Genomic DNA, 11056 nt, shown 5'->3' with positions numbered 1-11056 from the left:
GTGCGATGTGTAGTTTTGGCTGCAGAATGAAATATAGGGACAAACACGTCCATTTATATATATATATATATAGATTAAATAATACAGTGAAACCTGTCTAAAAAACAAAATGAACATTATTATATTTGTTTTGTTTTTTAGACAGGTTTCACTGCATTAATATTTCTTTCTATGATAACTTTTTTAATAATATATATTATATGTATTATTTTCATTAAAAATTTTGTGTAATTTTATTGTATTTTAGTTTTGTCCATATCCAAAAGGAGAACAGCGTTACCTCATATCTACAGGAAATGATGGCTGTGTATGTTTTTGGCAATGGAATATTAAAACAAATGAATTTAAGTAAGAATATTTTAAAATTAATTAATTATTACATTATTCTGAAATTATAAATTAAGCTATTTAATTTTTAATTTGAATAATTTCAAAACTTCTATTTATTATGTATTTATAAAGAAACTTGTTACATTTTTCCATTGAAAAGTGCCTCTTCCTCTTAACAGTTTTCTAAAATAAAATTGTTTTTATTTATTTATTTATTTTTGCTTAAATTAGTATAAATGATTGTTATACTTTAAAATTATTAAGATAACATCGTAATAATTTTAAAGGTTTCTTGGGTTTGATTTTTATTACTAATTAAAAATATTTATTCTTTCAGTCCAAAACCATTAAAATTTACAGATCGCAATCGAGCTGGAGCGCAGATGATATGTTCTTCATTCAGTTCAGGTATATATAATTTTTTAATTATTTTTATGATAAAAAAGATATGTATGTTTATAAAATAATTTATTATATTTGGTGACTGTAATTAAAGTACTCCTATTCAGCACTGTCTAGAGCAAGGATTTCCAACTTGTGTTTTACAAAACCCTATGGTTCTGCCAATAAAAATTTGGGATTCCACAGCAAGATCCTTTGAGTCTAGTGATTTATGAATGTGCCAATGCAGATTTGGGATGTGAGATGTAATTGTTCTAGTCTCAGATCTAGTCCTCGTATTGTCATACAAGGACTTGATCTGAAACCGTAGTAGTAGTTCCTCCAATGCTAAGTAGCACTTAGCAATTATCTTCTATTGATTTTGATTATGAACAAGGACTTCTGCTTCCTCCCACATCATATTGAGCATCTTCACATCTTGGAGAAAAGTTCTATGCCAAGTATTCCTGGGGCATCCTTGTGGTCATTTGGGACCAGGAGGAACCCATTTCATGGCTGTCTTAGGGATCCTATTGTTCTCCATATGAAAAACGTGGCCTGCTAATCGAACTCTTCTATGGGTAACAATGTTATGAAGTTTGCACATCCCACTCCTTGGAGAACCTCTTTATTGATGATATGGTCTAAATATTGGATCTTTAAGATTTGTCATAAACATCTCTGTTGGAAGATATCGAGCCTTCTGTTGATGTTTTCCGATTTCTTCCAGGACTCACTAGCATAAACTAGAGACTATACTCATGCTAAAGTTACTTATAGTTTTATAAACAGTGTGGACCAATTTATTAGTAACTGAATGTACCAAAATCATGATATAATGTTTGACAAGATAATGGAAACCATAAAAACAATAAAACATAAACCAAAGCTAGAGAATCAACAAAATAATAACCTTATAAATGATCCAACATATATATATATATTAAAAGCAAAATGATCACACAAACAAAAAAGAAAATTACACATTACGAAGGAAATGTATTAAATTTGTTGTTATCAGGTTATAGTTTAGGTCTATAATTCACTCCTCAAAAAGACCAATGTTAACTTCCTCTGTGGACTCAGTATGAATTTGTGGAAAGGGTTAATAAATCTAAGAAGTTTCTGTNCAAATTTTTTTTAACTGTAAGACATTTACTTCAAATGACAATGTCAAAAATCACTTGGATCAGTTTTTTGTAAGCAACAATCAAAACTTTTATGAATGTGAAATCATGCTACTGACAATAGATATTTAATAGAGAATACGACAATAGACAATAGAGAAACGATGACAATAGGTATTTGACCAAAATGGTTGATATATAATTCAATAAAAATTTATTTATTATAAAAATATTGTTTTTTTTTTCCACGGAAAAAAAAACGAACTTGCTTTTCGAACAACCCAATACTTTTCAAACAACCTAATAAAACGGTAATTGCATTCAATATTTTAATTTTTAATTGATTAGATTTCAATTTTAATTAATTAATTTTGATTGTATTTAATTGTCATTTTACTTTTGGTTTGGTTTTTGTGTAAAGTAACTACCTAGTATACTTTAATTTGTTGATATCTGCAGGGTTCTAGCATTTTTTATTAAGGTGAAAAGGGTTCTGTGATAAAAAATAAGTTGAGAAGCTTTTGTGTAGAGAGAGATTTAGTAGTGCATATGCAATCAAATTTGGTATGGTGACATTTTAGAAAATGCAAAAATATTTCCAAAAAAAAATTAATGCTAAAACTCACCACTATAGCACTTTTGTCATTATAATAAATGAAAAGCAATTTTATTTGTGGGGATAATACTTAGAAAGAGTAGTTTATTAAGTGGCAACATGTTGCATCTTTGGTAGCCTTAAAAGACAGTATTACACTTCATGTGAGAAGCACCATAAAGGATCAGTTAGTCTGCCAATTATTGAACACACACTGTTTATCACCTCCAGGTTTTACACCTTTATAATGGGGAATGAAATGCATTGAGTAATATTCCCTGCTTAGCTAAGTTCTCTTTTTGGCTTCATTGTCTTGTGTAAATAAAATTTTTTCTTGTAGTACCAAAACTGGTATGATGACAAGTTTTAATTATTTTTTCATGGAAGTATCTTTTGCATGTCCTGAAATATCATCAAACCAGATTTGGTTGCATTTACTGCTAAACATCCCTCTTAGCATTGAAGAAGGGTACTTTAATTATGATCATTCAATATTTTCATGATACAAATTGTTTCTAATATATTTAGAGATATTCAGAGTAGTTATATATTTTATAAATAAAATTATTTGAATATGTTATTAATTGTAACATAATTTATGTGAAAATTTTATAATCAAAATATAGAACATGATTGAAATGTAGAAAATCAGGCTATTCTGTAGAAAAATGTCTTTTTTCTTTCTCTTCAGATCCATGATGAATGCTTCTTTTTTTTTAATCCTTTTTGAACCAAACAGTCATCATGAATGCTTAGTTCAAGAATATAAAATAAAATTGAAATGTACAAATCTATACTTTTTTAATTCTTATAGTTTTTCCTCTTTTTTTCCTTTTTTTACCCTTTTGTGCACTAACTTCTTTTAGCAAGCCAATTATGGGTTTGACCAGGCCCAAAATAGGGCAGTTGGGTGGTGAGGGACTGGGCTTGACATATCTAGTCAGATCACTCCTCAAAAAATTCCTGTGGATTTTTTGACCCATCTGGATTCAATCCCTGATCTGCCAGAGTGGTAGGCTGTCACCTTGACCACTCAGCCACCTGGCCCATAGTTTCTTGTTGTGAGATAAAAGTTTCTTAATTTGTTAAGGTCTTTTTTTGTGTTCATTGTTACCCAGTTAATTTAATTGCAATTTACTTTAATTTTTTAAAAATATTTTGCTACAAATTTATCATAATTTATTGCATTAGCTTGTGGCAATAAATATTTTATTAAATTTAAAAGTATATATAGTATAAGACTGATTTTGAGTAACAGTGTAAATTACAGAAAACTTAAGTGTAATTTTTGAAATTTTTTTACAGAATTTAATATTTTGGTTATTATTTTATTTACAGGGGGAATATTCCTTGCTACAGGTAGTACTGATCATCATGTACGGGTCTATAATATTTTAGGGAACAATGGACCAGAAAAAATTTTAGAAATGGAATCTCATTCTGTGAGTATTATAGCTTTTATTTAATGCTTGCTTTATAAATTGTTATTACTAATGTTTAATTAATGTATTCAGTGAAATGAACAATCAAAATTTATATGACTGTTTATCTCATTTAATGGAATACATTTCTTTCAATTATTTGTTAATATTTAGTTGTATATGCTAAAACATTAAATTTTTATTTTTAAAAATTAATAGAAAATATATTTTACAAGATATTCATTTCAAAACTTTTACTTGTGCCAAGTAATCTTGTTAGATTATAATTATACTTTTAGCATAATGAACTGTTTATGTATTGTATACTTTATAAAAAATTTCAAAAAATTTTGAAATATTTTTATATAGATGATGATAAATTACTCATTTTTCTCAAAAACATGTAACTTTCATATTTTGGGGCATTCTAATTCTGATAATAATAAATGATTGATATCAATATCTATGATTTCAATAAATGGATAATATTGTAAACATCTTTAAAGTATAAAATATTTACAAACCAAATTAGGAAATTTTGCTCTAAATCCCCAAAAAATTCTTATGTATCTTTAAAAATATATATAAATTATGACTTACAGTTGCATAAGAAATAATTATTATATTATTTTTCTATAGTACTTATTTTGTTTATTAATATATAAATATTTGTACATTTTAGGATCGTGTAGATAGTTTGCAATTTAGTAATATTGGATGCCGATTTATCAGTGGTAGTAAAGATGGAACTGCTCTTATTTGGAGATATGAACGTCAGCATTGGCATACTATTACTTTGAGGATGACAACCAAATTGGAAGGGTAAATATTGTGATACTTATGTTCTTTTATCATATATAAATTATATTTGTTTTTTAAATGCTTCTAATATTTTCATCTTTTAGTGAATTTAAAATGCAAAAAATTTAATTTACTTTTAAATGTTTTCATTAAAATATAATATTCAATATATTTATTGATGATATAAATTTTACATTATGAATTTATACTGATATCGAGATTAATTTATTAATAATTAATAATTATTTCATAAATTGAAAATGTAGTGAATGTATTATTCAGTTTTAGCATTGGATTAAACTGATTATCATACAAAAATATGAAACATAGAATATTGTTTTCCAACTAAACTATGATTGTCTAATCTATTTAATAATTTTTTGAAATTACAATGGCTATTTGGCTTTTTTATCCTACTAGAACTTTAACTGGATAATTCCATTTTAGATCTTGGCTGTTTGAATAGAAGACTATGGTTTATGCTATTACATATCTGTTATATATGATTTTTCAGTTTAAAGTCATTTTTATCATAAAACTTCAGTGTAATCTTACAACTTAACAATTCATTATAATAGGTTGTTCGATATCCCAATTGTTTATTTTTATTGTTTTATTTTACTGTACACCAGTGTTTCTCAATGGGGGCGATATTGCCCCCATGTGGACGTTTTTCCATGTTAAGGGGGCAATTTGTAACAATTTATATTTTGGGGGAGCGAAAAACAATTATCTGGGCAATATAGTAAAACATCATATTAAGAATAATTAGATATTTTATTCGTTATATCAAACAATAATTAAACAAATAACATTATACTAGTTATTAGTCTATTCAATGCAGTATGAATTTGGTGTTAGCCTTGGCCCTCGGCATTGGAATTTTGAAGTGAAGGGGGCGATACTACGTAATGGTTTCATTGAAGGGGGCAACGATTCGTTAGATGTTGAGAAATACTGCTGTATACTATGATTACAAGATTTTTATTGAGGTCTGCCTCATATTAAAGAAAATGCTAATTATAAAAACTATGCAAGTTATAGAAACTATACAATTCCTAAAGTGAGGTATTATAGAAACATTTTATTACATTACTACTTATAAACATATTGTTTAGTGACTTTAAGTGTTTGCTAGTAAGATAATCAGAATTTTAATTTCAAAATAAAGATTAATTTTACTCTATAACATGTTAAATGACTTATTTAATTAGTAAAATATTGCAGTTTTGTTCAAATATAGTTAATAAATTCATAAATTCCCAAATTACTGATGAATGATAGTTGAGAAAGTCAAGAATTTGCAGTTGAGAAAAATCTCCAAAATTTTTTGTAAAGAAATCTAAAGTATAAAGTTTTAACTTTATACTTTAGATTTCTTTACAAAGCTCAATGTATGAAATTTATAGAATAAATTTTCCTGTGCTAAGCATGGATATGATTTATAGAATAAATTTATAGAATAAATTTTCCTGTGCTAAGCATGTTTGCTATGATTTTCATTAAGAAAAAATCTGAAAATTGCTACTTATTTGAGAATTTATAAATTTAAGAATACATTTTATGCAATAAATGTCAAATAATTATTGTTTTCTTTAATAAAATAAAAGTTTTTAACTAATTGTATTATTAACTTCTTAATGTATTATTATATATTGGAGCTTTCAGTTGTTGAGAAGTAGGCATGATAAATTTGACATGGTATTCACAATAAAAATAAAGTAAAAATTGAATGCGTACTATGGACACCAAAGATATGTTTGTCTCAAAAAATGATTTTATCTGAACCTGTTAAAAAAATTTTTACTTTATTATTATTATTATTATTATTTTATTTTATTTTTTTTTTATTGCTGTTGTGTGAAATTTCTCATAGAACAATAGAGAATTTATTGATTATTTATGTAATTTCTATGAATGCAACTTGTAATTTTATGCCTTTGTATAGAAAACCTACAGATGAAATTGATGATAATAAACAGAAATTACGGGTAACAATGGTTGGATGGAATACTGATGACTCTGTTGTAATTACTGCTGTAAATGATTCTTCTTTGAAAGTTTGGGATTCTTATACTGGGAAATTGAAGCATGTGTTAATTGTGAGTAGTTTTTTTCTCTTTTTATCAAGTATTATATTCATAAAAATTTTCCCATGTTGTTAAATTTCAAACTTATAAAATAATATAATGTCATTAGGCTCACGAGGATGAAGTATTTGTTTTAGAACCTCATCCTACTGATCCTCGTGTCCTCTTAAGTGGGGGACACGATGGAAGAATTGTGCTTTGGGATTTAACACTTGGAACAGTTATAAAAAGTTTCTTTAATGTTGTAAGTATTCCATTACCATAATTATATAAATTGTATGAAAATTTATATTGAAGTTGTCTGTTAATTCTGTATGTTTGTAGATGGTATCCCATTTATTCTTTTAGTGCAATTTACTGTTTATATATAATTTTAAACTAAAAGATCATTAATTTTACGTCTAATAGTATCAAAACTTTTTGTTTATTATGTATATCTGATATTTTATTGTTTGCAATTATATTAAAATAATTAATGAACACAATAATTTTAATTTTTTAGATTGAAGGTCAAGGGCATGGTGCTGTATTTGATTGTAAATTTTCTCCTGATGGATTTATATTTGCATCAACTGATTCTCATGGTCATCTTAGTATTTTTGGATATGGTTCCAATGATAATTATAAAAAAGTAAATATTTCTTTTTAAGTAATGTAAAACTGGATAATTATTGGAATATTTACTTTGGAACTTTTAATTTTAGGTTCCAGATGAACAGTTTTTTCATACCGATTATCGTCCATTAATTAGAGATGCTAATCATCATGTATTAGACGAACAGACACAATGTGCACCTCATTTGATGCCTCCTCCCTTTCTGGTGGATATTGATGGAAATCCTTATCCACCTAATTTGCAGAGATTGGTTCCTGGAAGAGAAAATTGCAATGATAGTCAGTTAATACCATATATTGCTGTTTCTGCTAATGGTGAGATATTTGTGTTTGTTTTTTAACTGGCATTAAATTTTTACTTATTTATTTATATAGTTGTTTTAAATTATTTTTATTTCATATTGTAAAATTTTACATTAAATATATTTTTCATTAATACTTAATAATCTTTATCAAATTTTTTTTAAATAAGTAAATTAACATTTTAGAATTAAATTAAAAATGTTGCTTGTTTTATATTGAAAATAACAATATTCAAAAATTTGTGTATATACAATTAATGTTTGAAATTCAATAAATTATTTTATATATATATATTATATATAAAATAATTTAATTAAACAACATTGAAAGATTTTTGTGTTTTTAGTAATATAAATTTTTTGTTGGTTTTTCTCATTTTTTAATTTTGGCTTATTGAAAATATGGCTCTATTTTAACAGGCGAAGCAGAAATATTAGAACCTGTGAGACAAGTCGAAGTAGTCGATCCACATCGTCCAACTATTGATGATATGATTGAACGATTGCAACATGAACAAGCAGCTGCAGGTTCTGCCGAAGCAGGAGAAAGAAGTGGTCAAGAGCCTTTTTCTCCTCGTAGCCGATCTGCTCAACAAGGTAGTTTTAAAGTTAATTATATTTTCTATATAGAGAATTTTAGATTTTACAGATGACGAAAACATACAATAATAGTACAGTGCGATTTACATTGAGAAAATATGCTGTTATTTTACTAATTGTAAATTATTGATTTTTTCTTTATTTTTCCTACTTTAAAATCTGATTGATTAAGGTTAAATTAAACTACTTGCTAATGTAATAACAGAGATCATTAGATTCCATTTGGGTGTATCAAATCTTGAAGAAAAAATTGTGCTGTGACCTTATGACTTAATCAGAAACTTAATTTTATTTTTATTTGATTTTAACCCATTCAGGTACCATGGAATCATTTTGATCTGAAATAACCTGGAAATGGTTAATTTTCCAGGTTTATTGCTTTATGTATTTTCTTTTGCCACTTCAATGTATACACGAATGGAAGCAGACTTATGTTGCTTTATTGGTTTAAGATATTGTATGTTTCAATTTTGGGGTCATATAGACCCATAGTAGCTTTTTACATAGCATTTAAAGTGGATTTTATGTTGTTTGTTAGAATAAAACTAGAAATAGATATTAATTACTTGTATGACTCATTAGTTCTTTCAATGTTGGATTAATTACAGTTTAGTAAGAAACTAACAAGTCAGAACAATCATATAACCTATACACTTGATGAATGAATTTACATATTATCAAGCATTGTCAATTCACGTCACTCAAGAATATCTTACATTGGTATTAAAACAGATAGTTAAGTTCCAGCATGTTCAACACAATCACAAAGAGACTAAAAGTTCAAGATATCGCCTGTATCTCATAAATAAAGATAGTGAGCCAGTGCAATAAATGAAATAATTATGTTTGCATTAATCACAAAAAAAAAAAAATCATCTGTAAGGATTGTGAAAAGAGATTTTATCTATGAATTATTTCAATAGATTAAATAAAGAATTTTGGAATTTACATGAAATTTTAACAATTTTGTGTCATTTAATAATTTTAACAATTATCAATTAACAAATGGGTTATATGATTATAAATACTTCTAAGTGGGGAAAATGTTAAAAGTAAATAATATCAATGTAAATTATGTCAGAATATAAACAATAATCACTATTTTTTGCATGAAGTCAGAATGATTCCATGGTACCAAAAATTTAAGTTTTTTTATGGTACCTGACATGGGTTAAAATAATTTATTTCTATTTCTCTTAATTTTTATGTTAATTTGTTCAAGATCAGCATTTATGTCATAACATTGAATGCTATTGATTGGTTTATATTTGTCATTTTCTATGCATTTGTAATCCTTTTTATGAATGATTTATGTCTTTAAAATTCAGATGATTTTAATGTTGTGGTTTTCCTGTTTCATACTTGAAATCTCTTTGAAATTTCATTTTGATTAACAATTTTTAGTCATGTATGCTATTCAAAGACTTCTGGATATCTAAAACATTCATTAATTATAATTTTTATATTGTAAAGTAATTTTAAATTACTGTACAGTTTTCAAAAAAATTGTTTGATATATATGAAGTTTAAGTTGGCAGGGATTTGCTGTAATATATGATTTGAATATTTCAGACATTGCTATACATTTTGTGCCAGCACATGCTGCTGTATGTTTTTGCATGTGCTTTAATCAGTCTGGAGATAGTATAGTGCATGACAATATTATGTGAAGATTGATTGAAAAACTTGCAAAAATCTTAATGAACAACATTGCACAAAATCAACAAATGCAATAATTTATGAGCATATAATAATTACTTTTAGACATGTACCATACATATATGTGATTCACAAAAGCTACACATGCTCTGAGTATTAGAAACCTGTTTAGTATACTATCCTTGAGTTGGTCTCTAGAAAAGAAAATATGTTAGTCATGCAAGTTACTATACAAAACATATGTACTTGTTCTAACAAAACAATATTTAGCACAATACAATGTTAGGCTACACATAGTTTATCAAATTACACTGCATAGGTCATCTTAACTATTCTTGAGATGAAGATGCTGGATCTGTCAGGATCAACTTGTCAATGACCTGACAAAGTTTCTTTTTAGACCCTTTCAAAAATGTCTGTGATGCTGAATGAAAAATCTCAGAATATAAATTACTTATTTATGGATAGAAGGTTAATTTTTTCATTTTGCTTGTTCAAATGATTAACACATCTATGTTACTATTATTATATAGTAATCTTAATAAATTATTTTATTTATAAAATTGTTATATACTGAAGAAAATTATTCACCTGTGAGAACTGAAATAATTAAATTAATTTATTATCAAAAATGTTAGGACATCGATTAGTAGGAATGAGAAATGATGGTGATATAGAGGGCGTTCGTCAATCTAGTGGAAATTGGCAGTCTCGAGGAAACAGTAGTGAAATGCCAACGTGGACAAAACGGGTCGTTGTAAAACCATTATCATCCGCAATGATGGCGTATCAGTATCATCGTAGGACAGTACTTTCAGATGCAGAATTAGCACATTATTTAAGAGAGAAGAAAAGAAGACCTATTACTGTAGTGAAAGAGGTATGTATCATAATTGTTAAATTAATCAAAAAATTTTACAAATTATTATTTTAATTCGTTTGAAATGTTTTTTTCACAAAGTATTATAAAATTTAGAGTAGAGAGACTTTTATTTTAGAATTATAAATTCAAGATAGATTTGTCATTTTTATACTATAATTGAAATTTATTTGGGAATGTACAATATTTTTAGAAACTATTGATTATTAAGATATCAAAAACAATTTGTGTGTCATTCGAATTGTTTTATTTTTT

General features: G+C 26.4%; 1 protein-coding gene across 2 annotated transcripts in view; it reads left to right on the top strand.

Moving 5' to 3' along the window:
* Positions 1–11056, top strand: part of LOC111640622 (PH-interacting protein-like) — an 88574-nt gene that overhangs the window by 48881 nt on the left and 28637 nt on the right. For both annotated transcript variants that reach the window (XM_023386660.1, XM_023386659.1), the window contains exons 9-18: positions 248–348; positions 668–738; positions 3772–3875; positions 4537–4676; positions 6604–6757; positions 6855–6989; positions 7248–7376; positions 7450–7675; positions 8083–8259; positions 10560–10801. In XM_023386660.1, the coding sequence (XP_023242428.1) occupies positions 248–348; positions 668–738; positions 3772–3875; positions 4537–4676; positions 6604–6757; positions 6855–6989; positions 7248–7376; positions 7450–7675; positions 8083–8259; positions 10560–10801 (1479 nt within the window). The remainder of the gene's footprint in view (positions 1–247; positions 349–667; positions 739–3771; positions 3876–4536; positions 4677–6603; positions 6758–6854; positions 6990–7247; positions 7377–7449; positions 7676–8082; positions 8260–10559; positions 10802–11056) is intronic.

Source organism: Centruroides sculpturatus, unplaced genomic scaffold (assembly GCF_000671375.1).
Source record: "Centruroides sculpturatus isolate CEXI.00-Female unplaced genomic scaffold, Cexi_2.0 scaffold1160, whole genome shotgun sequence".
Classification (NCBI taxonomy): Eukaryota; Metazoa; Arthropoda; class Arachnida; order Scorpiones; family Buthidae; genus Centruroides; species Centruroides sculpturatus.
Note: the sequence above shows the minus strand (reverse complement) of the source record. Positions and strands in the feature narration are given on the sequence as shown.